The 12,182-nt window shown below is 43.3% G+C and overlaps 2 protein-coding genes across 3 annotated transcripts in view; one reads left to right on the top strand and one right to left on the bottom strand.

The window, feature by feature from the left end:
• plrg1 (pleiotropic regulator 1) overlaps positions 1 to 11,883 on the bottom strand; it is a 109,232-nt gene extending 97,349 nt beyond the window's left edge. Inside the window, exons 1-2 of one of the 2 annotated variants that reach the window (XM_072547316.1) lie at positions 11,831 to 11,883; positions 4,991 to 5,094 (exon numbers count right to left, since the gene is read on the bottom strand). The gene's annotated coding sequence lies outside the window, so the exon portion shown is untranslated. The remainder of the gene's footprint in view (positions 1 to 4,990; positions 5,095 to 11,830) is intronic. The other variant, XM_072553355.1, reaches the window with a different exon arrangement.
• LOC140482865 (uncharacterized) lies at positions 5,913 to 11,705 on the top strand. The gene is made up of 3 exons (XM_072580581.1): positions 5,913 to 6,222; positions 8,534 to 10,017; positions 11,458 to 11,705. Exons 2-3 carry the CDS (start codon positions 9,030 to 9,032, stop codon positions 11,703 to 11,705), a joined length of 1,236 nt encoding a protein of 411 aa, XP_072436682.1. The 5' UTR covers positions 5,913 to 6,222; positions 8,534 to 9,029.
• Positions 11,884 to 12,182: the final 299 nt, after the last annotated feature.

Raw genomic sequence — 12,182 nt, 5'->3', positions numbered from 1 at the left:
GAGAGAGGGGTAGAGAGGGGGGTAGAGAGAGAGAGAGAGAGAGAGAGAGAGAGGGGGGTAGAGAGAGAGGGGGTGTGGGAAGAGGAGGTGGGGGTGGGAAGAAATGGGGGAGAAGAGAGAGGAAGAGAGGGGGGGGAAGAGAGGGAAAGGGGGAAAGGAGGGTAGGGGGTAAAAGAAGGGGCTGGGGGGCAGAAGAGGGGCAAGAGGGGGGCTAGAGGGGTGAGGAGGGGGGCTAGAGGGGGGCCGGGGGGCAGAAGGGGGGGTGAGGGGGGAGGGGGGTCGAGGGGTGAGAGGTGGGGGGGGGAAATAAACAAAAATCGAGTGGGCGGGGAAGAGATGGGGGGTGCGTGTAGGGGCAGGGAGGGGTATGAGGGGGTGGGGCACAAGAGAGGCAGAGAGGGGAAGACAGAAAGGGAGAGAGAGAGGAAGACAAAGACAAAGACAGAGAGAGAGTGAGAGCGAGAGAGATGAACTCACAATCAGTTCTGGACTGAACTGCTCAGCTCAGCTAGAAGAGCTGACCACTCCCCTTTCATTATACAGATCACTTCTAAAACATGACCACCTTGGCCTGAAGTCTCATTTGTTTACATATAAACAAAACACCTCTCAAAATCCTTATCATCTGTGTACCAAACCAGTCTGATTGGAGCCTGGCCTGGTTTATTACCCCTCTGAAAAAAATATCAAGGACAGAGTATCCTTAAGGCAAAGAACAGCTTTAGAAAATAAATGGCTGAGCTTTGTGATACTTACCCTCCCCCTTAAAAGCACCATCAGTACCAAAAAATGGCTTCATTCTTAACCCTTCAAAACCCAGTTTGTAGTCTAAATACCCCTATGCACTACACTATCTATAAACATGCAAATATGCACAACCATATGCAAATTCAGGCTGCGGTACCCCCATCACCAAATGCCTCCATATCTCATCTGAGTCTCGATAATGTATCGACAATCACAATTTCACGACCTGCCACATTCACAATTTTCCAATTGAATGGCTGTAACAACAACTCCATCTAAACAGTCTGGCAATTTTGTCCTTAAATTTTTCCACAAATGTCAATGAGTTATGATCAGTGTATACAATTGTCTCAGATGCATTGCTGGTAATATAAACACTGAAATGTTGTAATGCCATCAGCAAGCTTAAAGTTTCTTTCTCCACCATTGAATATTTCTGTTGATGAATGTTCAATTTCCTGGAAAAATACCTGATGGGTCTTTCTATTCACTCGTCATCCTCCTGCAGGAGCACCACATTGACACCCACATCGACAGCCACCGTGAAAGGCTTAGCGTAATCTGGGGTGGCGAATACTGGGTCAGTGGTTAACAGTTTTTAGGCTGTCAAATACCTTTTGACAGTCTGATGTCCACTGAAACTTCTTGCCCTTTTTTAACAATTCAGTGAGTGGAGCAGCCACACTGCTAAAGCTCGGCACAAGCTTTCAGTAAAATCCATTCAATCTCAGGAACTGTAGTACTGCTTTTTTTTCCCTCAGAGGGTGTGGGAAATTCCCCAATTACTTTTGTTTTCACATCCCGTGGGGCCATTTGTCCATGTCCAATAACACGGCCCAGGAAGGTGACTTGGGCTTTGGCAAACTCACTTTTAGCCAGGTTTACCACCAAGCCTGCCTTCCGCAGTCGATCAAACAAGTCCGTTAAATGCTGTAAATGTTCCTTCCACGAGTGACTAAAGATCACCAGGTCATCAATATACACCACACAGTTGGGTAATCCGGCAATGACCTTATCAGTCTCTGAAAGGTGGCTGGAGCTTTTTTCATACCAAATGGCATGCCTTTGAACTGATATAATCCATTTGATGTGAAGAAAGTTGAACCTGTCTTTGCTCTCTCGGACAGAGGTACTTGCCAGTAGCCTCTGAGAAAGCCCAACTGAGAAATGTAAGTTGCTGGTCCCATTTTTTCAACACAGTCCTCCAACCGTGGAATTGGATATGCATAAGTCTTTGAAAAGTCAATGCTGTTACAATAGCCCACACATGACCGTTGGGTACCATCGCTTTGGCACAATGACTATAGGTAAGCTCCAGTCACTGTAACGCACTTCGATTATGCCATCTCACAGCATGCGCTCTGTCTCCTTCTGAACCTGTGCCAACCTTACAGCGTTATGCCAATAAGGATGTTGCTTAATCAGAACAGCATCTCCTATCTCTACATCATGTACAATTAGGTAAGTACTTCCCAGTTTATTTCCACATATCTCTCCCTGTGATACTAATAACTCTTTTGGGTCATTTCAATTTTCTTGTAACTGAATACGTTATCCTAATTTGACAACTTCTTCATTGTCCAATTTGATTTGAGGAATGTCCAATTCAGAATCCTCTGAACTTGGTTCTTCCTTCTGTGCTGTAATCATTACCACCTTCTCCTCTTGCTTTCCTTCCCTATAGAAACACCTTTTGAGCATATTCACATGACACACTCTGTGAAACTCCTTCCTGTCTGGAGTCTTTATGAAGTAGTTCACCTCACTCAATTTCTTCTCAATTTGATAAGGTCCACTAAACCTTGGTTTTAAAGGTTCACCTGTCACTGGAAGTAACCTTATCCCTAATTGCAAAATTGTGAATTTGTGATTTCTTATCAGCTTGTGTCATTGTATGCTGTGATACTTTTACATGTTGTCTAGCCAACTCTCCAGCTCTATTTAATCATTCTCTAAAATTTGACATATTGTCGAAATGAGTGGTCTCTGAATTCTGACTTATTAATTTCTTCTTAATCATTTTTAACAGTCCTCTGACTTCATACCCAAAAATGAATTCAAATGCACTGAATTTGGTAGATTCATTTGGTGCAATCGATCGCAAAATGTACAAGCAGAACTCCCTCGTCCCAATCATTTGGATAATCCTGACCATAAGTCCTCAACATGGTCTTTAACATTTGATGTCATCTCTAGTGCTCCCAGCGATTCTGAATGGCATACAGTAGATTGAAATTGCTTTATTCCCAAGTTATCCATAACCTCTTTGAATAGTTTGGATGTGAAGTTTGATCCTTGATCTGACTGGATCTCTACTGGTAGTCCACGCCTGGTAAAAAGTTTAAGTAATTCTTCTACAACTCTTTTGGCTACAATGTTGTGTAATGGGATTGCTTCTGGAAATCTAGTTGACACATCCATTATTATTATTAATAAATACTTATTCCCACTTTCTGTTTGAGGTAGGGGACCTATGCAATCAATCACGACTCTTGTGAAAGGTTCCTGAAATGATGGAGTAGGTATTAAAGGTGCAGGGTTTATTACAGCCTGTGGTTTTCCGATTAGCTGACATGTCTAACACGTCTGGCAAAATTCAACTACATTCTTGTGTAATCCAGGCCAGTAAAAATGTTTTTGTATTTTAGCCTGCATTTTCGTCACCCCTAAATGACCAAGTGGCAGCTTATACACCACTCTCAGTACATCCTTTCAATACCCAACTGGCAAAACAGGTTGATGAATCTCTGCCCATTTCTCATCTGCTTGAATATGTGATGGTCTCCACTTCCACATTAAGATATCATTTGTTAAGTAATAACACACAGAAATACATTCACTTTCTCTCTCTGAAAATGCCTTTTGATATAACTGTTTTAACTCCTCATCTTTCTACTGTAATTAAATCAGCCTAGCAGAGGTAAAGATACTGGCATGTTTACTTACTTGCTCCTTCTCTGTTCCACTTACTTGATCAAAGTAAGTTTTGAATCACTCCTGCTTCAACTTATGCCTCCGTGATCTTGGGAATCACAATCAGGGAAAATTCCTGGATGAAGGTCCTCAATTTCTTCAGTTGCGTGTGTCTCCACTGGCTTTTCAACTAGAGCAGGCAGCGCGCCTACCGGTGAATCAGCCATATCATTTGCAAGGACAAATTGTATTCCTGGAGCTGAGGGTTTGTCCAGTACTCCTACCACAAATTCTCCACCCTTCTGTGGACTCTCTAGCTTCACTTTACATAACTGTGAACTTCTTGTCTCACCATGAATTCCTTTACTGGTACCTTCTCTGGCAATAGTCTCTCAGGAGTGCATATTTCCTCATACTTCAGCATTACAGACGGAGGGGATCCTGGGTCCCTTAATATTGTAACCTCCGTACATTTTACTCCTGCCCTATGTGAATAAACTTTACCCTTGTATGTATACTTTTTAAGCAGGTATGGCACTTACTCCAAAATCAAACTCTGATCATCTTGTACACTCTGAGGCAGTTGTCCAACTTCCCTTGTGCTTTTTGTTACTAGTCCAACAAAACTTCCAGGCTTGTCCTGTATTCCTACATCTGGCTTTCTCCTAGCCCACCAACACTGATTTTGTGTGGCCCACTTTATTACAATGAAAACATCAGAGCCTTTTAACTTCTTTGTCCCCTTCAAGGGTTTTTCCACAGAGTAGAAATTCTCTGAAACTTACTTAAGTAATCAAATACACTCCCGCCCCCCCCTTCCACATTCAAGTTCCCTGTAACCTCAAGAATATCTAAATTTATACTGCCAATCTGCTCAAATGAATCAAAACATGTTCATCTGTGAAAAAGCTCCTATTTATAAGTCATATTTTTAAATTCCCACCCTTGATTTAATTCTTAGCTGTGATCATCCCTACCTCCATGCACCACACAACCTCTGAGACTTGGTCAATTCATTTAGTTTTAGACTGTAACAAAGCATTTATTTATTGCTTCATAATTGGTGGCTGCTTCTACAGTTGCTGAATCAACATGGTCTGGAATTCCCACTTTCACACTCTCAGGTCCACTTTCCTCCTTTACGACATACCTGAAAACCAGCTTATTTGGCAATTTCTTTGTCACCTGATCTAATATCTCCATCTGTGGCCTCATGTCAAAAAGTTCTCAATAATATTTTTGTGAAATTATAAACAGGATAAAAACACAAACTGTTGTTGACATCACCAACTCTTCACTATCACTAGGTGAATGATCTAGAACTTCTTACCTTACCAGATTGTGAGAGCACCTTCACCACAACTGCAGCAGGACAAACATGTCAAACATTGCCTTCTCCACAGACAACAATGCTTTGACATTGATCACTGGTATCTGTGAATAGAGAAGTATTGTTATTGCTTCAGGCAGTGCAAAATTGGAGGATATCAAGATGGTGCAGAATTTGATGATTAGAAACAGAAGGGAAATGGCATCTATTGCTGGAAAAATAATTTCTGACTGTGAAAGATATTGTGGAAAAGTTAATCTAGTAAATCAGCAGCACAAAATTAGTAAAAGTAACAAGAACAAATTAAACAGAATTAAAATATATCCATTAGCAGAGACTAATGAACTTAGATATTGACAAAAATATTATTAGAGAGCATAGAGACAGCAGTGTTAGCTATTGTGAGAGGTAATTTCGGTTTAAACTTTAAGATGTGCCTGGACCACAGACTGATCTATAATAAAAGACAAAACTTTTGTTTCTTTTCTAAAACATTTTGTATACTCACAAGTAGAATAGTTTAAATTGTGCAGAATGCTGACAATTTGTGAGCAGAGTAAAAACAAACAGGCCCTTGATTGATGAAACCATTAACACAGGCAGGGAAGGATGAGTCCTTGACTGATAATACTGCAGGGTGAGAGAAACAACTTTGGAGACTCTGAAGACTTTGTGATAAGGGTGCAAATCAAAGAATAATGATGTTTTTAAGAATGTGAGCCTCATGGCTCGTTAGAGCCAGGGAGGGGAGGGTCTGGAGACATTTGTTGCAGACTTTGTGATAAGGGTGCAAATTGGAGAATAATAATGTTTTTAAGAATGTGAACCTCATGGCTCGTTAGAACCAAGGAGGGGAGGGACTTGTGCTGTATATAATGAGAAACTTTGTAAGCCTCAGCGCGCCTTTTACTCAGAAGGCTGCCTGACTCTGCAGACTTGCTAATAAAGCTTTGTTTTCCTGAATTTGTCTAGAGCGATTATTAAGAAGCGATTTTCGTTTCTAACAACTTGGGGGCTCGTTGTCCGGGATCAACACTCCGGCCGCGGGGGAAGCTGAGGAAGGACATCGGAGAAGGTGCACCCTGCTGATTTCAGCAGTCCCTGATTCCTTGCTTGTCGCCCCGCGCGGCTTGAGCGAGTGATATCCGGGAGGCTCAGGAAAACAAAGGAGGGGTGTGGCCGAGGCAGTGGGGACGGTTAACGATCGAGTAATTTCGGTGCACCGAACCCAGGTAAGAAAAACTTGCGGGGACCGTGTTTCCGGATGCCTGGGGACCTACGGGGTGCCTGTGGATTTTTCTACAGAGACGTGGGACTCAGGTATCTAGAGACCGGGGCTTGCCTGTGAGGGATTTTGCAGAGACCGTGTTTGAGGAGGAACGTGTACCTACGGGGTGCCTGTGATCTGTGTCACAGAGACGTAGGACACAGGAATCCAAAGACCGGGGGTGCCTGCAAAGGAACCTGGGCGATCACGGGACTGAAGGTCCGGGAATTGGCTAAATTGTGATAGATTATCACGGGAGAATTATGAAGTCCTCGGAAATGGGAAATAAGGGATCTAAGGCGATTAAGGGATGGGCTGGGGTATGTTTTGTTATTTGTAGATAGAATAAGTATAAGTAGCAGGAAATGATCTTGGAAACATATGTTATAAAATCCATATAAGTGGGAGCTTATAAAAAATAATGGGTAAAGATGCTGCTGGGAGTTGTCCACAGACCCATCAACAATAGCTTTCTTTGGGACAGAATAGTTCAGGGAGAAAATAAGGTGTGTAAAAAACAGGCAGTATATTTATCACTGGTGATTTTAATTTTCATGTAGATTGGGAAAATCAAGTTGCCTAAGGAAGTCAGAAGGACACTTTTCTAGAATCATATGTTCTACATCCAAATGGGAATCAAGCTATTTTGCGTCTGATAATATATACTGAGGAAGGTTTAATACGTGATCACAAAGTAAAAATAAACTCTAAAGGTTACAGTGACCATAATATGATAGAAGTTAGCATTCATGTTAAGAGTAAGAAACTTGGGTTGAAAACAACTGTGCTATAAACTCGAAGAAGGTAGGCATTGTGCAGAGTTAACTGGAGTGGACTCAGAAAGAAGTTTAATAGAAAAGACAACTAATGAACAACTGCACACTTTTATGAAAATAGTTCATGACTCCCAGTTTCCTCAGTGAGGAAAAATGATTCCAGGAAGGGAATATCAAAGAATGATTAACCAAGGGGAAAAAAAACCAGACAGAGTTGAAAGAAAAGTCATAAAAATGGAAAAGATTGTGAGAGAATCAATGTCTGGAAGGTATCAAAAAAAAACTTAAATTTTGCTGCAAACAAAAAAACATTTATGACAGCAAAGACACACAATGCATGAAAATTGGTCCTATCCAGTTAATGATTCAAATGGTTAAACAAGCTTTTGGAGAACACAAAGGACATCATCTGAAAATTGGTTGTGCACGGAGAGAAATTGTATTATTGATAGTCACTGCTCGGATGTTATGCATTTTCCACCAAAGATATTTAATTGTGATTACTTTCCCCAATAATTGCATACAAATTAAGTCTGCAAAGGCTGCCAATTGTTATAACACCACCTTCTTGTGGTCTGTATGAAAATAGAATCTCTGTTGTATACTATTTATTATAAGGGAACACTGTTCCAACTACATGACAGAAAGGATAGCTGGCTTGCTTAACTGTAAGTATAACCTGTCTAAACAATAACTTCTCAGGATTAGTGACAACTGACTGAATTTCTGAATCATACGGTGCATTCTTGTAGTGTGCAGAAAACTGAGAAAGAACTCCATTAGCAGCTAAAAGGGTGTAAACTACTCAATGTATAAAACATACAGGAAACAGTTTGCAGAAAAATTCACCATTGACACGTTTAATTGCTACCATTCAAACACCCAAACTTCAGAAATGTAGGCCATCATTTACCTAACTGTGCAAATGTCCAAATCAACTGGGTTTACAGAAGCCCCGAGAAATTCTAAAGGACTGTTGCAATTTCAGGGAGGTGGGGGGATGGAATGGTGGAGAAGAGAGACCAACTGAAAATGATATTACTTTGAAGAGAGTTAAAGTTTCAATCAACCTCTTCAATTGTTGGTCCACCAGAAGGGTCCTTTCTGACTTGTTCTGAGAATGGCCCTTCGGGCATACCTCCCTGGTAAAGTTTGGCAATGATGGGCTTGCATATTTTTTTTTTTTCAAATCTTTCAACTGCTGCTAAAAGTCCTCCTTCTCTGCTGTTTGGTTTGCCTCCAGCCAGGAGATGGCCTGGTTACACTTTTCGATGACTTTGTTCTTATCTTCCTCACTGATCTTGCCTTTCGTTTTCTCTTCCTCCACTGAACTCTTCATGTTAAATGCGTACGACTCCAGGGAATTCTTGGCTGTAATTTTCTCACGCTGCATATCATCCTGACCTTTGTACCTCTCCGCTTCCTGCACTATCCTCTCGATCTCCTCCTTACTCAACCTGCCCTTGTTATTGGTGATGGTGATTTTGCTCTCTTTGCCAGTGCTCTTGTCCACAGCAGAGACATTCAAGATGCCATTTGCGTCAATATCAAAGGTGACCTCAATCTGTGGTACACCACGTGGCGCAGGAGGGATCCCACTGAGGTCAAATTTGCCCAAGAGAACTCCGGAGGAAAGGTCTCCTGGCTCACACTCCGCCGCTCGACTTCCTCTTGCATAAGGTGGAGCCCGGAGACTGGGTACTTGTTAAGACCTGGAAGGCCGAAAAGCTCCAGCCGCGGTGGGAAGGACCGTTCCTGGTTCTGTTAACAACTGAAGCAGCTGTTCGGACGAAAGAGAAAGGGTGGGTCCACGCATCGAGGATAAAGGGGCCTGTTCCATCTGAAGGAGAAAGCACTTGGACATGCGAGCAAGGGGACAAGCCGTTGGTGGTAAAACTGAAAAGACAGCAATAATGAACTCTACTTGGACTGTATTGGTGGGGATATTGATCAGTTTATTCCTGTATGTGGGGGAGGGTGAGGGAAGATGTGACAAATGTCGAACTACAGTAAGACTTGGGATTCGAATCTACTCGGGAACATTGTGTCCCATTCCTATGTGGACGATTGGTGTTACGATGTGAGTGCACGCCATGAATGTTGGGAGGGTGGAAGACCCTATTATCAGGTATATAATAAAGGATACGGTGGCAAAATCCGTGGATGCCCTATAAATGACCGCTGGGTGTGTATTAGCAAAACTGGGAGGTGGGACCTATCCTCCGTGTTGCGCAGGGAACAGGTTGACAGAGTCAAGGAGACCAAGATACAGATCACTGATCGGGGGTTGGAGAAAGAGCAAGACCGTCAGGGAACGGTCGTGCTCTCTAAAGTGCCATCTGTATACGAAGAGGTAGAAGAAAGGATTGAGCTCCCTGATGTAACACAAAACCTGTTTATTGATCTTACCTCTAGGATAGCCACTGTTTTAAATATTAGCAATTGCTGGGTTTGTGGGGGGCCGCATATGTCAGAACAATGGCCATGGACTGGTCACAGCTTAGACATATGGGAATTGCTTCAAACCACTTGGACACATGTCAACGAAAGGAAAAGCCAGGGGTGGAGACTGACAAATAGCCCTGAGGGCCAGTTATGTGTTGAAGGAAAGGGGACCGTGGAGGTAGGAATTAGTCCCTGTCAGAGTATATTGGATGCGACCACACGAGTATGGTGGCCTGAGGATATTACTTGGTACATTGCAAACCGAGGTCATCAAAATTGCGTTCCATTACGTACTGATTCCTCCTCTGACGAACTAGGTGCTGATTCTTCCGATGACATGATGAGAGCCTGGGGTGGTGGTTGTCAGGGGAGTCGATGCTGGGATACTCCTGTCCAGACTCTGGCACGGGGCCAGGAGCCCGAATATTGGAATTGTAGTGGTCCTGGTCCTTATGAGGGCGTCCCTGGGGTAAAGGAACTGTGGGATGATGTTGTGAGGCAGGGAGGGCCTGCTCCAGATGTCCTATTTTGGATATGCGGTAATCAGGCATACTCCAAATTACCCATGGGATGGGCTGGGGTATGCTTCCTGGGTCTAATACGACCTGCGTTCTTCCTATTACCCCGGAAGGAAGGCAACGATTTGGGAATTAAACTATTTGACTCTCTCCGTAGGTCGCCAAGGGATATCCAAGTCGGTGATTGGGGGGATGAGTGGCCACCGGCCCGGGTTATTGCATACTACGGGCCAGCTACATGGGCACAGGACGGATCATGGGGATACCGTACTCCTATCTATATGTTGAATCGAATTATCAGGCTCCAAGCAGTCGTAGAGGTTATTACTAACCGGACTGCCCTGGCCCTGGAGCTGCTGGCTAAGCAGCAGGATCAGATGAGGGCTGCTATATATCAAAACCGACTTGCCTTGGATTATCTGTTGGCCTCGGAGGGGGGTGTGTACGGGAAGTTTAACCTGACTAACTGCTGCCTAGAAATTGACGATAATGGTAAAGCGGTTTTGGAAATTTCCGATGAAATTCGGAAATTGGCCCATGTGCCAGTACAATCTTGGCGTCCTCTTAGTGGCATCGGATGGTGGGATGGACTCCTAGGTGGTAGTTGGTGGCGCACGGTGTTGCTGGTGGTTGGGGGGGGGCATGATTCTTCTTCTCGTATTACCCTGCCTAACTCCCTGTATTCAGTTTTTAATTCAGAAAAATATTTCCCGACTCCAGGCAGTGGTGGTTCCACAACATGGGACGCGGGAACTTAAAGTGATGTTGCTGCGAAAGACCAAGGATTTCCCGGGCCCTTGAGGAGGGGGGGCTATCTTGGTCAGGCACATCTTAAAGAAAGAAAAGGGTGGAATTGTGAGAGGTAATTTCGGTTTAAACTTTAAGATGTGCCTGGACCACAGACTGATCTATAATTAAAGACAAAACTTTTGTTTCTTTTCTAAAACATTTTGTATACTCACAAGTAGAATAGTTTAAATTGTGCAGAATGCTGACAATTTGTGAGCAGAGTAAAAACAAACAGGCCCTTGATTGATGAAACCATTAACACAGGCAGGGAAGGATGAGTCCTTGACTGATAATACTGCAGGGTGAGAGAAACAACTTTGGAGACTCTGAAGACTTTGTGATAAGGGTGCAAATCAAAGAATAATGATGTTTTTAAGAATGTGAGCCTCATGGCTCGTTAGAGCCAGGGAGGGGAGGGTCTGGAGACATTTGTTGCAGACTTTGTGATAAGGGTGCAAATTGGAGAATAATAATGTTTTTAAGAATGTGAACCTCATGGCTCGTTAGAACCAAGGAGGGGAGGGACTTGTGCTGTATATAATGAGAAACTTTGTAAGCCTCAGCGCGCCTTTTACTCAGCAGGCTGCCCGACTCTGCAGACTTGCTAATAAAGCTTTGTTTTCCTGAATTTGTCTAGAGCGATTATTAAGAAGCGATTTTCGTTTCTAACAGCTATTATGATCCCACAGTCTGGGAAAGAAATCCAGAAAAAAAGAAACATTTCTGTTGGTTTGAATTTGCTCTGTGTAAATCCTCCTCAATCACTCTCTACCAGGGAAGACTGCACATGCGTCGTGCAGCAGCTTGCCCCCTACAAAGTTGGCGGCCACACATGCGTCCTTCGGACCATTGCCCCCAATAAAGATGGTGGCGTTCACGAGGGTCTATCACCATTTGAAGCGTTTTCCTATTTGCTGTAAACATGGGCTGAGGAGTTTCAAATTTGTTTTTTTGACAACATGTTCAAAAATAATTGCAAAACCTCTCAGACCAGATTAACACCATTTTCTGCCATTTATCTCTCTTTACTTTGTATGGCTCTTACCTCACATTTCCAAATTTCGGTCACAACGACATTGCGCTGCACGCGTGAAGGGTCACATGGTTGACTCTGGTCCCGCCTTCTCATTCACCCTGATTGGTTGCAAGACGAGTCGACACCGCCCCTTTCCTCTCGTCCTACCCCTCTCCACCAATCCCGTCCCTCTCCTCCAATTGGTCCTGCACCGACATCGATCATCCAGGGCCCAATGAGCACTTGAGCATGCGCACTGCTCGCTGGTACCATTGTCAGAAACTGACATTGACTGTCATTAGAATGTTGCATTTGCAGTTCAGGAGATAAATAAAACTTAGAAGTTAGATCAGAAGGATGTTCAGTTAGAGATCCTGGGATT

Source organism: Chiloscyllium punctatum, chromosome 1, assembly GCF_047496795.1.
Source record: "Chiloscyllium punctatum isolate Juve2018m chromosome 1, sChiPun1.3, whole genome shotgun sequence".
In the NCBI taxonomy this organism is placed as follows: Eukaryota; Metazoa; Chordata; class Chondrichthyes; order Orectolobiformes; family Hemiscylliidae; genus Chiloscyllium; species Chiloscyllium punctatum.
This window is presented reverse-complemented; position numbering and strand designations above follow the sequence as displayed.